At 39.9% G+C, this 18,856-nt stretch overlaps 1 protein-coding gene across 9 annotated transcripts in view; it reads left to right on the top strand.

Moving 5' to 3' along the window:
• Window positions 1-200: 200 nt before the first annotated feature.
• usp32 (ubiquitin specific peptidase 32) overlaps window positions 201-18,856 on the top strand; it is a 232,654-nt gene continuing 213,998 nt past the window's right edge. For 7 of the 9 annotated variants that reach the window (XR_013490932.1, XR_013490935.1, XR_013490936.1 and 4 more), the window contains exons 1-2: window positions 216-411; window positions 15,880-16,007. Coding sequence is in view for 3 of the 9 variants with exons in the window: in XM_033630986.2 (XP_033486877.1) it covers window positions 354-411; window positions 15,880-16,007 (186 nt within the window). In the remaining 6 variants the exon portion in view is untranslated. Of the gene's footprint in view, window positions 412-15,879; window positions 16,008-18,856 lie in introns of all 9 variants that reach the window. The other 2 variants (XR_013490937.1, XM_078166859.1) reach the window with 2 other exon arrangements.

The following is an 18,856-nucleotide window of genomic DNA, read 5'->3' on the forward strand; positions in this document are numbered from 1 at the left end:
ACACTCCGCACACACACACACGTATTGACAGCTCGGTGTGACTGCGCATAATGAGTCATTTAATGCCTTTTTGTAATTTGCGAGATGAAGGGCAAAACTTTATGAAGTTATTGAGATCAAAATAAAACCCCTCTGTCTATCATATTGGCTGTGTTTACAAGACAGAAGCTGATCAACTGACCTGTAGAGTAAGATCATGTGACAGAATGGAGGCGTCGCTGAAAACATTCACCCGTTCACCACATACACACACCAGCAGGAACCCATTTCACAAACGGCCAAGGCGACAGTTTTCAGCTATCAACTCAGTGGACGACGTTTATTTACCCACACCGCAATGAAATGAGGGGAGCATGGGGGCCAAAGAGTCGAGGATAGGATTCCTGTCGTATGACGAGGCCGTTAAGAGAGGTAAGCCGAAAAGCAATTGGCTAAATCCACCTTAGTTGCGCTAGCTTAGCTAACTGATAACTGACAGCTTTTAGGCTAGCCCGGTATATAGGAGGAGGACGTCCTGACCACCCATTAAAATCTAGCGGCTTCAGTGGCCTTGGTTATTTAATATGGTAGACACCTGACAGAAAGTAATACGCGGCCTCTACCGATTTGTTAGGATCTATTAGTCAATTCGGCATGGACGATTGTCGGAAAGCCTTACACGATTAATAACATGTTAAGTTTAATGTAAGCTCAGCCGATATTTTCTTCAGTCGCCTTCAACTACAATACACAACGCTGCGTTGCAGAAGGAAGCGTTTGAAGTCATAAAGTCATACATAGTTTGTAGTTAGATATCATTGTATGGATCCTGTCCATCCCGAATTGGGTTATTCGTCCTGTCAATACTGAACTGGAGCTAACTACTATTCTATGAGGCGCATGCCGTCGCCTATCAGCAAGGTCACGGAAAATAGACAGATTTTTGGATTGTGTTTGGCGTGACGTTCTCTCCATGGCTACGAAAGCGTTGGTTGTGAGCCTTTTGTTGGCTAACGAGGAAGGATGTGCTGGCTTGACAATATTTGCGAAACAGTTGTGTAGAGACGGCTTTGAATGTGTGCTAACTTTTTAGCTAACAATACAGTGTGCCACTTAACTAGCTTAGTTTTTAATTACTTGAGCCAGCTAATGTTGAGTAAGTTAACGGCAATGTCTGTACTGCTACTAGCTCAACGTTACTTGTCTATTAGCAAGACAGTTGGCTAGCTGGGTTGACTCAGCCATGTTCTTAGAGGGAAATATCTCTTGACTGTTTTAGCCCCCGTCTGGCGGATTTCAAGCCTATGTGGTACGGACTAACGTTAATCGTCGGTGTTTGTGCTGGGGGACTGTCAGGTTGCTTCTGCTGAACTGTACACACACGAGCTAGCTAATGTTAGCTGCATAGTCGGGACATTTGGCAGAACAGCAGACAGCTGGACTGAAAGTTGCTGTCGCTGCATTTAACGTTAGTTTAGTTAGAATTTAGCCTGTGGACATTTTTTTAAACTGTAGGCGCCATTTATTGATCAGTGATAGACAGGGTCTACCAGACCTGTATACACTGCAACGTCAGATAATGTATTTTACATCCCAGGGAATCATGGGTGCCTTTCTAAAACATTTTGCTGTCAGATCAGGTTATATGCAGGAGTGAATTTAGATAGGACAAGCAAATCACAGAGCTGGGTAACGCTGTGTTGTAACGTCATGTCATGCTTAGAGCGTTGGTGCACTTATGTAAGATGTGAGTGAGCATTTATCAGGAAGCACATAGGAGATCTTATCCTTGATGGCCTTTTTGTTGCACTTCACTCCCTGGGTTGCCAATAGCTTAACTTTGTTTTGATTCCAGGCTATGAGAGGCTGTTACACATCTGTTCAGGACACTGTCATATCTAAACCAGGGTTCAAGAGGAAAGTCAGACAGACATTCATATTTATAAATGTTCTTGGGTATGTAACTTATTTTCAGTCAGGATTCTTCACTATTATTTTCATACAGAAGCTCCTGTTTGAACAAACAGTGACCTTTTGTTGCTTCCATTGCCTAAACGGCATCTTTTCAGTATCATCCGAGGGATTAAACAGTATATTGAATTTGGTGATATCCCGATTTGGTGATACCACGAATTGTCTCGATATGGGACTGTGATGAATATGCCATAACATTCCATGGTTATTTTGTCAGTATAACTGCATTCTATTCCTGTCAGACTGCCTCATGAAGATGTCGGTTCAGACAAACAAAAAATTAATGTGATGTCTAATAAAACGTTATCTGAAAATGGATTTCACAGGGCTCCAGACTAACTTTTTTTTTAGTAGGAGCACTGCAGCCTCTAACTGAAAATTTCAGGAGCACAAGCAGGAAAATTTGGTTGCGCACCTTAAATCGTCCTGCAATGCAATTATTCACATTTTTGGCCATTTTAACTGTATCATAAACTATATGTAGTCTACTGTGTATTAACATTGGATTGTTTTAACAATTGAAGTATTTAACATCACAGAGACTTGTGGTCAGTGGGGTGTGAGAATTCTTAAAATAACATCTGTACAGATGTGAAGCCCTGACTATATCTGACTGATCTTTAATAAAAGCTGTTGGTTTGTTTGTTTTTTTTTCTTCTGAAAATATAAACCTTAAAGTCAGACACAATTAGTTAGCCTATGTAGTTGAGGCGACACGTTTGTTCAGCTGCAGAGCAGCTAACTGATATGATGCTGATTTACATGAGAATTCATGTAAAATGGAGGTTGAACCATGAACATAAATTACAGAAAGCCTGTAAAGCATTTTAATCTATCATCTATCATACTTAAAACTATCTATCCTAATTAAAATAATTGGAGACTGAGAACAAACTGATACATGAGTCTGATAATATTTTAATGAATCAGCATAGCGCCGGACATCGTCATCATATCGTGTTTCTGTGACTTACTGTATGGACTGAAGGCTGCCGGAAACTGTCAGGAAACTGTCTGACTGAATCCAAATGACTTTACTGCACTTGCAGACTCGCAGACTTTGCGGGTACGATCCTGGGAAATCTGGGAGTGCTTAGGGCTGTCCAAAGCTACACTGTCATCCAGTCCACAAGGAGCCTAAAGTGGACTTTCTGCAGACTTCCAGACAGTCTGCTTGGGGTGCAGACTTTGGCAGACTTCACCGATTTAATAACCCACAATTAATTGCAAAATGGACATGATGTTGTAGGTTTTTCAACTGCCAAAAAAAAAAAAAAAAAGTATAAAAATTGTGTAAAATAGTTACTGATAGTTTGGTCAATTAAAATGTTACTTGAATTGTGTGGGCCAGAAATAATGTTTAACCACATCATGATACAGAAATATGTAGAAGTGTAGGCTGCAAAGGGGCTGAAAATACATTTTATCATTGCAGTCTATCAGGCTGCGCAGTGTAATAGAATAAAAAATGGCTGAAAAATAACAAAATAAGGTCTTCTAATGTAAGTAATGGCCAATTTATTGAGGTATAGTCTTGTCCTTATTTAAAAACATTTGTTTTTGAATGCATGTAGCCTTTATGTTATATAGAGATATATTAATACAATTTTGTTTAGTCACAAAAAAAGGCTATACATGGGATTTATATCTATAGTAGGCACTATGCATCAACTTATGACATATATATGAGTATGACAGCAGCGATAGTTGAGCATTTGCATGGCAGGGTCCGACGTTAAGGTTTTTTCCTACTTGCCCTGCCGGGCAAGCACTTCTCGAATCTACTTGCCCCATCTAAATTCTTACTTGCCCTGCCTAAGAGGTTCTTTTTCTGGCTGTGTGGTGCATATTTTCGCTCATGACTTATATCTTACGTCAGCAGAGACGCTCAGCCAATGGAGGCAGCAGCACATAAAAAACCAGCACACTGCAACTGGCCCAGAAACAGGAGAGGAAATACATGATTACAGGCCTGGAGTTAAGATATTTCTAGGGCAAGGCCACTTTGGCCTTTGATAAATATAAATTTATTGGGGCATCACGGCCAAAATGTGGGGCACCAAGGCCAAAACCAATGGCGCAATAACAATATGCTAACTACATTGAATGAAGGCAAAACAATATATGTGTTGAAAAACAGTATTGAGTTTATTAAAACTGGGTGTGCATGACTGGGGATATATCTCGTTTCTTGTTTTGATTCATGTCCCTTATTTTTTAAGTCTTTGAAATCTCTTTATTCTTTTGTTATCTCCTAGTTATTCTTTAATGTCCTTTCTCAGCACATTACATACATTTGACCTCTGCATTTGACCCATCCTACTGTATACACTGGGAGCAGTGGGCAGCCACACTGCAGCGTCCAGGGACCAACTCCAGATCTTTTGCCAGTGCCAGTGGTCAGGGTCACTGACAGGAGTATTCACCTAACATAGCCTACATATCTTTAATTATATAATTATTTATATTTCTCTATGGATATTTTTACATAAATCCCCAATATTAATTTGCCTTTAAAAAAATCCTCTTCCTTCATTTAATTTGACAATGTTGATTGTATTGTATTATTTGTATTAATTCTCTACAGGATCTTGTATGTTCTTTTAATGTGTGTTCAATTTATTAAAAGAAAAAAAAAAACCTTTTGGTGAACCCTGCAGCAAAGTGAACCCTCTTCCTCAGAGAGGATCTTTGCCTCCCAGTTTGTTCCTGGCGACAGAGCAGAGTGAACCGTCTTTCTTAGCATTCTCTGCCCTCATAGACTCTACGTGATGATGGTAAATACGTCACACTACGTTAGGGCTGCACGATATTGGGAAAAATTTACATTGCGATTTTTTTTTTGCCCCCAGGGATATATATTGCGATTTTTTTTTTTTTTAAGGATGCATTATTTTCCACCAGATGACTTTAGTAGCTCTACTTGGTGAGAATGAATCATTCTGGAATTATTAGGCTGATATTGCTTTGAATGCAACAGCATAAAATGTGCTGAAAATAGGCATTTGTTCAGTGAAACCACCATCTTTCAGTGTTTCCCCTATATGCAACTAGCAGCAGCGCACCCCACTGCTGATTTTTTAATTTTAATTTTTTCTTCGTCTTAGCTCTTTAGAAACTACCGTTATATTATTTGCCGCTGCGGGAGCTTCATAACCAGGTCAATTCACACACTTGTGAGTAAAGCATATAAGAGGAGAGGAGAGGGCTCCGTCTTATCTGTTCATAAACTAAAGTTATATTATTTTGCGTAACAGACAGACACAGGTGAGCACACTAGAGCGCGGCTCAGGCCGCATTTTCCCAAGTCCAAGACATTTATAACCGAGCCAGGCCCAAACTGTGCACACAGTCAATGGAGCGGAGCCTATGTTGCGTTCAGGCGTTGACACGTAAATAACAACTTCCAGCATTTGAATAGGCCATTTTTTCTTTATTCCCCTAAATAAGACATGTTTTGTTGGTCAGTCATTAAATGGAAGTGAGTTTTACGCGCATCACTCTGCAATTTAAACGTTCATGCTTGATTTAATTAGGGCAAGCCACATCGCAAGCCCCGCGATGTTAATATTGAGCATGTGTGCATCACGATGACGATGCTTAAAAGATATATCTTTCTGGCCTACACTATGTACATCTGAAGTGTGGGTGGACATTTGAATTCAGCCTCTGACTTGACCGCAGCTTGTTGTCACTGCCTCCTGCTGCAGTTGCCTGCTCTTGTCCACTTTCCAAGCAAGGCGCAGTTAATCTCCAGTGAGCCTACTGATGAGTTTAGATGTCGTGGTCCTTGCAGTTAACTAATCACTCACTCCCAGACTTTTCTCCTCTTACACACATTGGCCTACACTGGTGAACTTGCTTCCTCGTTTTACATAATGAAAGAAAAAAAAAAACCCTTCAAATTTGTGGGTCGCATGATGCCTGGATTGAGTCTGTCGACCAATCAGAGGATATAATCCTGACTTGTGGACCAAGCAGAGGCTGTGTTTCTGAAGGTGTTGCAGTGCCAGGCAAAACAGGCAATAAAAGGAATCGTCTCAGCCATGCAATTGTTACCTGTTTATTGTATGTTTTGTCTGTTAGTAAATAATATTTGTCCAAATCCTCTGTGATTTTTTATTTTATTTTTTTTAAAGGGTAATTTCAAACCCTAATTTTATTGCCTTTGTTTAAATAGCAGAGGGTACAATCATAGTAGCCCAAAAGGTGACTCACAGAGACAGGCTTGGACCATTGGAGTCCTGACATACCAAGCCCACAGCTGTTAGTCAGTGTTGGGCTGTCAGTAAGCAGCTTTCGCCCAAATTTTTGTAGTTTGTCCTGCACCGTTGACACTAGATGGCTCTTGTTGGCCCTTGTCGGCTGTTATTCAGCCAATTCAGCGTGCCAAATTGCGGTCAGAGTCAGCGGAGCCCATTGGTGAGAGAAATGTCTCTGAACAACAGTTCAGCTCAGGGCACAAACAGAGAAACAAATGTGAGGAAAACAAACGAACGACTAAGGCTAAGAGGCCTTGAGTTTGAAGCAAACATCAGTGTTTCCCTTAGTATTTTCTCCAGCAGCAGTGCTGAAGTGTGTGTTTAATTTTGTGCCACTGGAACATACTTAGCGCATTCGCTGACAGGAGAAGAGCTTTAGACACATATTTGAATCACATTTGTAGATAATTATTATTATTTATTTATTTATTTTTTTTAAAGATATTTTTTTGGGCCATTTTGCCTTTAATCGATAGGACAGTTAAGCGTGAAAGGGGGAGAGAGAGAGGGAGTGACATGCAGCAAAGGGCCACAGGCTGGAGTTGAACCCGGGCTGCTGCGCCAACAGCCTTGTATATGGGGTACCTGCTCTACCACTAAGCCACCGATGCCCCGTAGATAATTATTTTTAACAAAATGCTTTCTTTAATTTTAATTTAATTTTAAATTTTTAATTTTATATACTTTATTAATCCCCCTGAGGGGAAATTCAATTTTTTTCGTTCTTTTTTGTCATTAACACACAGGTCCGAAGACACACACATACACAAACAGGACCTATACGTGCACAAAGTGGAGAGATGTCATATGCTGTTACAGTACCTCCTGCATGTGGGAGCAAATGTTAATGACAGGGTGACTGAACATTTACTTGTATGGGGAAGAAACTGCTCTGGCTAATTACTGGTATGCAAAAAAAAATGTCATCTAATTTCCAAATATTCAATCAGCTGTGTTGCTTGCAAGGGTATTGAGAGTAGAGAGTAGGGCTGAACAATACTGGAAAACAATGTAATTGCAATTTTTTAGACCAATATTGCAATAAATGCAGTATGGATTTTTTCCTTATCTTTGGTATTATTCACTTTACACAAACAATGAATCATTCTATAGCATGACTAACACAACATTGGATACACACAGCATTAGTGTTGCATGGTATACCGGTACTAAAATAGTACAGCGGTACTAGAGTATTCCAAACGGTACTATACTGCATTTGGAAAATACCGGTACTTTTTAAATTGATTCAATTCATTAATTTATTTAATTCATTTATGCACACAAACGCCTTCCCTGTTCCTACTGGAGCACAGATTGTGCAAGTGGTGTGTATGACAACACCTGTATCAACATTTGCAGCTGGCACACGTGAAAAAAGGCAAGAGAAAGTCTGCCTCGCAAAGGGAGACATCACGAGACAACACCAATTTGGTGAAACATTTGAGCAACCAAACCATGACGTCCGTACCGAGGTACTTACCGAACAATGATTTTTTTTTGGTACCGTTACACCCTTACTGTTTATTGTTCTAAAGGTTTGTATCCAAAAGAACTTTTCCTTAGGAAAAAGTACAGAGAAGTATCGAAATTCATATTGGTATCCGTATCGAAACAAAGATTTTGGTATTGTGACAACACTACACAGCATATAAACTGCTCTTTCATGTGGGCCAGGCCCATGAGTTAAAATGACATGAGATGAATTGATGCATGAATTTATGTGAATAACATATATTTATTTAACTATTGAACTGTAAAACCTTCAATCACAGTATAATATTAGGGCATAATTTGTAACTTCAAGCCTTGTAAACATGCAATAAAGTCATCATGATTTAACTTAAATCTGATTAAAGAACAACAAAGCTCTGCAGTTCTTAGGGTGCTGTGTGTGCATGTGAAGATGTTTTCGACCCTCTGGTTGGTTAGATTGTGTAGCATTAAAACAAACAAACAAACAAAAAAAACTTCTTTAGAATTGTGGCTTTTGCAGATTGAAAATTGCGCACTAATAAATGGCAATGTCAATTTGAATGTGATTAATTGCTCAGCCCTAGTATGGAGTTGAAGATCAAGCTTTCAGTTTTGGATTTTGGTTCAGTTCCGTATAGGGGTGTCGCCAGTTGACCATATAGACTAAAGTGTTTAACTGCAAATAATGGTTGTGACCCATTACGCATTTCAGTCTCTCAGTTACTTTTGCTACTCTTTAATTTACTGCACTGTGTACTTAGTGGGTCTGGTAGGAGCCAGCAAGCGGAGCCGCACATTCGGCGATTGTTGCTGGTATTATGCCATCCTGACCAAACAGTGTTGCTGTAGAAACATTGTACTCACCCTCTGGTCTAACCCTAGGTTGTCCTAAGTAGTTAGCAGGTACATTTTAGACTGCAAACCCTCTTCAGCATCTCTCGTAGCTCTGTTAGCACTGTTAGCAAATTTGCAAATGCTAGGATTGTGGAGGAATAACCTGCTCTTCTCTCCCCATGATTGACTAGTACTTGTTGCCTTTGTTGGTTAGATTAGGATTGGCTAGGGATAGGGTAAGAATGTCATGGTGAGCCAATCAGAGGCAGAGTAAGACGGGCCATTCCTTTGCTATCCAAGGATTCGCAAAGTTGCGCACCATTAGCAGTGTCAGCACAGTTAGTGGTGCTAACATAGTTAACAATGCTGAAGGAGTTTTGTGTTAAAAATGAGGTGGCTTAGTCACTTGGGGAACCTGGGGGGAGTCAGGAGGATGGCCACTGTGTTTCCACAGCAAACCAGCAGTATTCAGAAACAAGCAACTCGCTAGCTAGCTCCCACCTGACTCGAGTCAGAACCAGAATGACGCTCAGTGACGTTTTTTTTTCTCCAATTGAGGATTAGAATGTATGCGATTCACATAATCCGGCCAAAATTAATATATATTTTCAAATGCTTGAAGATGCACTCATTACTAAAAGTGTATGTCATCCAAGAAAGACAATTAAAAACTAATGGAATGATCAAGTTGTTATTAAGATATAAGGGGTGTTGATGGATTCACATTGTCAACTTATGCATTGAGTAACATTACAAGTAAAAGTTCCACCTTAAAGGTTGCTGGTAGCTGCTGGCAGTCTGCACAGTGAATTGAATCGTTTTTCTCAGACTACAACTGCTGCTAGAGGCAACAAAACATTGTTTCCTATTAACGTTATTAGGGGTGTCCCCGACTAAGAATTTTCATAGTTGAATCTGATTTGACGGATTTTTCCTTTAGCCGACTAATCGTCGAATCATGTTGTTTTCCCCCTCATTGATTAATGAGCTCATTTGCGTCAGTTTCCGCTCCAGAGAAAAGAGCTAAAACACCCAAATAAACAAATTTAATTATTCAGTTGGCATAATAAGATAATAATAATAATAAATGTAAAAGGGTTATTATTTTATCTTTATCTTTATTCCTTTCACTTCATCAAGGTATGATGCTCTAGATGAGCGCAGACGCGCTGCAGCCTCATCCATGTCTTTAACTGGAGTCGTTTCTGAAAAACATCATCAAAAGGTTTAGAAACAGTTTTCCTTCTTTCCGACTTCAAGTTACTTCATTAATCAACTTAGGTTCATACAAGCTCATCCACATGGACCGTGCGTCACTGCTCTCAATTGTTTGGCCACTTTGGACAAAAAGTAGCCAAATAAATAATCAGTCTATCAAGAAAACAATCAGTGGTGAAATTCGTTTCAAGACACTTCAGGTAAACGAATAATCCTTCAAAAAAGTTTGATTTGAGAGCACATACCTCCTTTGAAGTGTTTGTTTATGTGCTCCACCACCGTAAATCATCACCACATGATTCCCGAGCGCGGCACCGCTGCTGCTCACCGCTCCCTCAGGGGACGGGTCAAATGCGGAGAACAAATTACAAACACTCAGGTGTGTGACAATCAGTGGGACTTTAACTTTAAATCACCATAGGCCTTGATGCTGCGCTGATGGTCCTGCAGCGCACTCACTGACCTCAGCTTATTTGGATCAAGTAACTGGGTGATTTATTCATGCGTAGTAATGATTATGCCTACTGATTAAACGCATGTGTCATTTTAAATTTTTTATTAAGAGAAATTAGGCTGATGTTTGTATCAAAATAGCCTATATATCACGAATTACTAGAAAACAAATACATTCTATGTCAAATCAAGATGTTCAGCAGCAGTGAGCACCCCCATATAGTCAGAATGGTACGGTCTTGTTTCATAACCACATTTTGCGACGGTGAGACTGGCAGTCAAATCAGACTTCTCCGAATCGAATCACCGAATCATCGACTATTTGGGGTCAACCCTAATAGTTATGGTTCACTAATGTATGGAAAACTTGCTACAGTATGAACAGTGGTTACATAACCTGTACTGTCATGTATAGAATGTCATGTTTGGTGTGGACTCGTGCTTCGACCACAGCTAATGAGGATCCTAAAAATTGAAATAAATGAAATAAACCTTCAAAACCTGATGGTCCTCTAATGACCACTCAATGGACTGCAGTGTTTCTAGCTCCACCTTTTAGTACTGGATCAGTGTGCTAGGCACCTCAACAGAGGGATGACCAAAAATGTGGACAGTAAGGAAGGTTCTACTGGTACCATCCACAACTTTTCACAGTGGAAATGGAAAAAAAGTGTACTGCTTGGTGGAAACTGGGCTTTAAATGTAGGCAGGGTTGTTACCGCTGTTGCTGTAATTTCCTCATCATGGGCGATGCAGAGGAACACCTGAACCTCATTGATCGTCCATGGAAAGCGGTTTTGCAACAACTTCACTGTAGCAGTGTTTCCAGTGTTGCTAGTAGCTGCAGGCCGGCCAGACCCAGCTTATTTCATAGGAGGGCAAACATTGAGTCACAGCAGAAGGCTTTGCTGGCTGCTGCTCTGCTGCCATGATCATTCAAAGGTGATCTAACACTGAAAATTTGCTTTTAATGAGTGTGAGTGTGATCGCCGATGATGATGATGATGTGTGTGTGTGTGTGTGTGTGTGTGTGTGTGTGTGTGTGTGGAGGGAGTACATGAATGGAAAGTGTTCTGGGGCAGTTGCAGAAATCCCACTCACTGTTTGCTCTGCAATGAATGGTAACTGTTGAGTTAGTGCAGCCCAGTGTCGGAGAATACATCCATTGCATCACAGCATCAACAATACACAGTGTTCTCTATAATGTGGACTGCTTATTTTCCTTCCCCGTTTGTCCATCTAATTGTAACAATTTTGCTATTATCTATCTAACTGTGGTAGAAATATTTTGTCATCAAGTTGGCTCTGTGGTACGATAGATCTCTTCTTCCCCCTTATTTACAAACTAGACATTTTCTTTACTTATCTTTGGTTTTTCAGTACAATACCTTGATATATTGCTGTCTAAATTGTAGGGCTGGGACGATTAGCTTTTGTCCCGATTCGATTCTGTCATGATTCTTGGGTCCCGATTCGATTTATATTGCGATTCTGAATAATTGCAATTTTACAAGTATTGCTTGGTTATTGCTTGGGGCTTGGTTGGTAACGTTATATATTAAAAATTACTGTCTCGCCTCTTTTGATGCAGCGGCTCCACCACACCACTAGGTGGTGCACGAGTTGAGTTTAAGTCATTATACCTTTTCAGTTTTGAGTAGTGTTAGAAGAAGAATATGCAGACTTGAAGTAGTGCACAACAACAAGGCTAAAGCAAAGATACTAGATTACTACAAGATGGCCCACCTACAATATACCCCCATTGTATGAAATGGTATACATTTCCAGTCTCCTAAGTAGGCGTTGTCCCCTGTAGCCCAATCAAAGACAATGGAGAACCACCCATCAAAGACGAGTATCCCCAACCTCGTTTGGTTATCGTAGATTAGCTGGGCTAACCGTTAGCCGTTAGCAGTGTCTGTAATAACTCAGTAACTCAATAAACGGTCCGTGAAAAAAATATTTTTTCCAGCAGACATCTTAGTTACAACATGATTGAGCTAGCAAAGCAGTTTTGTGTTGCTATGTGTGGTATTTATTCAGTTTTGGGAAATCACGATGTCTAGAAAGCATCAGTGGCTGCAGCTGACAGGGACAGCTAACAGCAGCAGCAAAGCTAACATCAGGATGTCATCTGTTAAAAGCCTCCTGTTGTCGGATAGGACATGAAACTACTCCAGTTAGCTCAATCATGTTGTAACTAAGACATCCGCTGGAAAAAAATATTTTTAGTAATCCAGTATCTTTGGTGAAACTGCACTGATTTCAGCGCCAGAGAGGAGATATCTGTTGCCAGATCTCGCGAGAGTGTGTTGAGACAGAAACAGGTCTTGAACAAAGTAAATTTTCTTCTGATTTGTCCGTCTGAAATTTGCCATTTTGGTGTCGGAATGTTCTGAAGATATGTAGCTTGTGAAAAATGGGTCCAATATCTGCTTCCGTGACTATGGGGCGAAAGAATCGGCCATAATGTGTAATCACGTTCATTTCTCCCACTGAAGTCAATGGACTCAAGACCTGCTGTTAGTCTCCTAAAGGGGCGTGGTGGTCGCGAACCCCACGTGACACTGATACAGGAAACTGACTCGCAGTGGACCGTCTTGGTTTAGTGCGCAGGAAACATATGTCTGCAAGTAAAAAAGTATTGCTCTGACGTTATTTGCTTATGTTATGTAGAGTTGCTCATTTGCACTTTATTGTTTGTCATTGTAATGCCGTTGCCGCGCCGATGCTAATTTCTGTTAGCGCGTCTATGAAGATTTCCATTATATGTTAGCATTATGCTAGCGGACCATGCGCTAATTGTTTTTCCACATTTGTGGCACTCATCCCAGCTATATTTTGAGTTAACTTTTGTCTCCTTTTTATTAAGTACTTCAGTCACTTGATGACGATTCGCCTAAATATTTTTTTTTGCTGTGGCTCACGGAGCAGTGTGCTTCTCCTCCAAGTCTGTGGCGCTGCATGTAGAAGCTTCAGTGTTGATTGGCTATCACTTGTTCCATGTTATCAATCAGTGTAACCAATCAGTGGGGGCTGTAGGCAGGACATTGTTACACAGCCAAGACTGGAGACTTAAGGCATAGAGTTCGTAAGTCAGGCCCCTTCTCGTAGACCCTCATCAGACCTCTAGGCTCGGAAAATGGGAGTAAATGGAGAGAAAATTATTATTTTCTGGTCCCAGTCATTAAATGCCTTGGATTACACAAATGTTTTGTGTGGGTCTAAATAATATTTTTTCATGTTAAGAGTTTGACAGTTTATTGTATGATTCTTCAGTTAAAGGCTGTGGAAACAACGTAATGAGAAAGACTACATGTTGCCTATGTGACGTCACGTCATCACACTTTCCCTCCACTTCTCAACTCACAATGCTGCTGCTGCATCTTCTGCCACAATCTACGGAGCCATCACATCAAGATGCCGGTGTGCTGAAACTTTCAACATGTCCAGACTTGTAGTGGTTTTCGCCACGCTTAAGGCTTTTCTCCTCTCCTTTGAAGAAGTCGGTGAAGTGTACCAGAGACACAGCCATGTTCCAAGTGCGAGTGGTGATGTATATCTTACGCATTGAGAGCAGCAAAGAGCTGTAGTCCACAAAGCGCTCTCACACAAAACCTAACAGTATCAAACTTCTTCCCGCTAAATTGTAGCCTTCTTTGCACAAAAAATATATTAAAAATTCACAAACAACATATGTGAAATTCATGGCACAATTCAAACGGGACCAGAAAATAATTTTCATCTAGCCATTGAAACACATTAAGAGAAATCAATTTTTAAGGTCCCATGTACTGGAAATGGAAACATGCAGCTTACGAGCTCTATAGAGATGGGTGTATCAGAGCCAGAGGAGCGCGTTTTAAAATAAACGTATTTTATTGGTTATCGGTGAAAAAAAAGGCCTAAAATAAATAGAAAAATATTGATTCTGGGGAGAGAATCGATTTTTAGAATTGTCCAAGAAAAAAAATTGCAATTAATATAAAAAAAAGTTTTTTTCCCCCACCCCTACTAAAGTGACTTAGTGAAAGAAGTGAGAGCCAGCTGAGATGGTAGTTTACATTCATCAAATGAAACTAAGGATTGCTAATTATCGGCCTGGGAGATTAGCAGTTGTGATATTCTGCTTTTTTTAATTATTGCAATCATGACTTTGTTTTTCATCCATAAGATGATAAAATACACTATTTAAAAAATGCACTACTTTGGCTCTGATGCAACTGCCTCTCTCTACCTGATTGAAGGGTTGTAGCTCACTCTGAACTACGAGAGCCCAGCAGGGTGCGTCGGTGGCGGATGTTAAAGAGAAACTCAATTTTCATTAAAACAAATCGACCTAAGCTACAAATTCGAATTAATCGATAAAATCGATTTATTGCTCAGCCCTATCTAACAGCACACATAATGTCCTGGTCAATTACGATAACCTAGATCAGTTGGTAGAAAATAGTGAAACCTGGCTAAAGTTGAGGGAGGCTGTGAATAAGAGGTAGAGCAAGTCGTCCACCTATCGAAAGATCAGTGGTTCGATCTTCTGCTCCTCCAGTCTGCATGTTGAAGTATCCTTAAAGGGATAGTGCACCCAAAAATGAAAATTCAGCCATTATCTACTCACCCATATGCCGATGGAGGCTCAGGTGAAGTTTTAGAGTCCTCATGTCACTTGCGGAGATCCCAGGGGAGAGGGGGTAGCAACACAACTCCACCTAATGGAGGCTTATTGCGCCCCAGATTCAGACATCCAAAAACACATAATTGAAACCACAAAATATCTCCATATTGCTTGTCCGTAGTGATCCAAGTGTCTTGAAGCCCCGACATAAAAAGTTGTTTGGAAAAACGTCATTTGAACTCTGTTTTTAGCCTCATTGTAGCCTGCAGCTCTAACTGCCTCTCTGTGCACTAAGCTCACGTGTGCGCGCTTGCGCACGAGACCAGCGAAAGCACGTGAGCACACATGAACGGGGTGCCCATGTCTCACGGTCTCGCGAATGTTACTCGTAGTGTAAAAAGCACTTTGAGTGGTCGGATGACTAGAAAGGCACTATACAAATGCAGGTCCATTTACCATTAAAGTTAAAGTTACATTAGGATGGATTATTACATACACTGTTATTGTATTTTTTGCTGTACCTTCTAGGAGTGGGAATCATCAGAGACCCCACGAAACATTATTATCATGAACATAAGTTACATCACAACATTGTTACGATTTTTAAACGTCTTGTGATATGCGGAGAATTGCAATATCATATATTGTGATATATTGTGATATATTGAGATTTATTACCCTTTTTTCACCTGCAAATTATGTCCCCAAAGGAAAACTTTGTCAACCTCTGTATTATCTGTATTATAGATAAACTGTTTTTCTCACTTCAGTTATTTTTATTGCCGCAAAATGTATCTAGTGAACTGAAAAAGTGATTGTACTAATCTAGTTGTCTACCAAAAGTTATATTTGTATTTGTAATATTAATCATTTATATAATTAAAAAATCAATACTTGTCATCCATGCAGTGATACAATATTGCCACACAAAAATTTTGTGATACTATGCTTTATCGATTTTACCCCAACCCCTCATATTTCCTGTAGTTTACAATTTTTTTTTGAATTGAAGAAACAAAGCATACCACATTAATAATCACATTTGTGTTCCTGTCTTTCTCTCTCCAGTCACTGATGTGGAATTGAAGCGGCTGAAAGATGCCTTCAAGAGAACCAGCGGCCTCACCTATTACATGACCCAGCAATGCTTTTACAGAGAAGTGCTGGGAGATGGAGTTCCCCATAAAGTTGCAGAGGTAAGCCACAGTGATGTCACACCATGTACCATTAAGCATGATGGTTACTCTGAGATGATAGCTACAGTGAAGTGCTGATTTTTAAGGAATACTTAACCCATAAGATGACCATCTTTGCATCAGTTACTCAGCCTGTGTTACTTTGTTTTTCTCATACACCTCCACAATAAAGGGAGGATGCAAAAAACGGATAAATTCCTGATGAACTGAAGTAAGGGGCGAAGGGCATTTAACAACAGCAAAACTATATCAAAACATCTATTTGCAAACTCACATAACTTGTGCAGTATAATCCAAGTCTCATATATCCAGTGGTATGCTCAGTACTTCCCAAACCCATGCATTTTCATTAAAATCTTACTATTTATTAGGGATCGACCAATAATCCGCACTGCCGATAATATCGGCCGATATTCAGCACTCTGTGCTGTGTAACAAATGTCCCGCCTACAGCCCCCACTGATTGGCTACACGGCACAAGTGAGGGACAGCCAATCAACACTGAAGGTAGATGCAGCGCTGCAGCGGCACAGAGAGAGAGGAGGGGAGAGAGGACTGCTCCGTGAAGCAGCAGTGTGATGTTTGAAGGCAAGGCAACAGAAAATGTTGAAGTTGCAATAAGAAATCCTCTATGCTGAAGTTTTAAAGACACCACTGTTGATGCTTGATAAACACGCCATCTTCATACTGTATCTCAGTGTCTGTTCCCCCCCTCACGCGGTTGCTCGCGAGTCCCAACAGGCAGCCATTAGAAACAATAATATCGTCAAAAAATACTTCACATCGGCTGCTAAAGCTAACGGACATGTAGTGCATTTCAGCTGTGTATGGCCGGTATGCTTGTGTGTGTGTGTGTGTGTGTGTGTGTGTGTGTGTGTGTCGCGCTGAGAAGAAACTGTCGTCTGTGTGCAGCCATGTTGACATGGACTGTGTGTGTGTGTGTGGTGTGCGCGTGTGTGTCTGTGTACATGCACGCTAGCTTCAGCAACTGATGTGAAGTTGTTTTGTAGGCTTCATTAGTTCATTTAGACATGCAAAAAGTATAGAAGAATATCAATTAAATTTACTTGGCATTAAAGTAAAAGTACTTATTTTGCTGAAAAAATGAAATGTGACTGGTATATTAAATACATGTAATTACAAATTACTTAAATAAAAATAAGCCTGTAACCACTGAAAGATTAATCTTTATAAACTAATTATGCTATTTGATGTAAACAATAAATAAATAAATAAATAAATAATCTGAAATGTAATAACTACTAAAGCTATCAATAAATGAAGTGAGCCAAGGTTCCTGTTCCTGCCACCCTCTTTATTGGTTTGCACTTAATCAGGCTGGATCAGATGTACCTCAGAGAGAACATAAGACATCATTAATTAACTGTTATTTATTTCAGTGAACTTTTATAAATGCTGCTAGAAGATCCCTGAACGTTTTGTTTTTAGATAATTTAACTTATTGCCGAGACTCAAATTTCAGTACTGTGCAGTTCAGTTTTTACTTTGATCTTATAAAAAAATCAGGGAGCCATTTCATTTTCAGTGAACTTTAAGAGATCTCTGCACTTTTTGTTTTTTATATAATAAAACAACCAACCATTTCAACCAAGATTTGCGCCAGAGTTTGTGTTATTCTACAAATGTTTAAGGTCTTTCTATCACAGATTTTCAGTGTACAAAAACAAACAGTATACTGTTGTATTCAGTCTAATCCCAGGTGTGTTATTCTAAATTTTGACACCAAAATTTTAATTTTTACTGCAAATGAATATCGGTTCTAAATATCGGTTATCGGTTTCCTTGACTACTAATAATCGGTATCGGTCCTAAAAAACCCATATCGGTCGATCCCTACTATTTAAAACACTTGCATAAACAGTCTCACTCAAGGACCAGTAGTGCAGCTGGGCAAGTGCATGCATCTTAACTCTGTTCAATGGATAGTAGGGCTACACGATTAAAATCATGATCTCGATTTAAATGTGCTGTGTCATTTCTATATGATGAAGATTCACTCACTCCTATTTCCCCATGCATTCATGTCGTGCTGCATTCAGGTGTTGACTTATTTGCTGTGGAACAGGTGTTTCCTCTACCAACGGGATCCCCCACCCCCCAGTTTATTGATGTTATTTACCAAGTTTATGTGCACTTGTTTCATTTGAGCTCAGTGTGAGAGCCTTTATTGCGGTTTCCTATAGATCGGCTGCGTCTCTCTCCCTCCTTCTTCTCTAATCTGCTGTGTGTCTCACCAGTGCACACAGACACGGGGCAGAGAGAAAGGAGGCTAGGGAAACGCCACTGACAAGGGTGACGTTACTTGAGTTAACAACCTCTCCTTACATTAGTGTAAATGGAATATAGTCCTCCAAACTAGTGTAGTTTATTATTGTAATCCACCTAAAACCAAAGATTGATAGATGTTAAGCACAAACAACTCCACCTGAAGGCATGGTGATGATATTGATGGGTGTTGTGGATGATAGGGATCGACTGATATGTTTTTTCAGAGCCATACCGATACCGATTATTATGAAACAGAGATGCCGATAGCCGATATTTACAACCGATATACAGTACAGGCCAAAAGTTTGGACACACCTTCTCATTCAATGCGTTTTCTTTATTTTCATGACTATTTACATTGTAGATTCTCACTGAAGGCATCAAAACTATGAATGAACACATGTGGAGTTATGTACTTAACAAAAAAAGGTGAAATAACTGAAAACATGTTTTATATTCTAGTTTCTTCAAAATAGCCACCCTTTGCTCTGATTACTGCTTTGAACACTCTTGGCATTCTCTCAATGAGCTTCAAGAGGTAGTCACCTGAAATGGTTTCC

The sequence above is a fragment of the Epinephelus lanceolatus genome, chromosome 4 (assembly GCF_041903045.1).
Source record: "Epinephelus lanceolatus isolate andai-2023 chromosome 4, ASM4190304v1, whole genome shotgun sequence".
NCBI lineage: Eukaryota > Metazoa > Chordata > Actinopteri > Perciformes > Serranidae > Epinephelus > Epinephelus lanceolatus.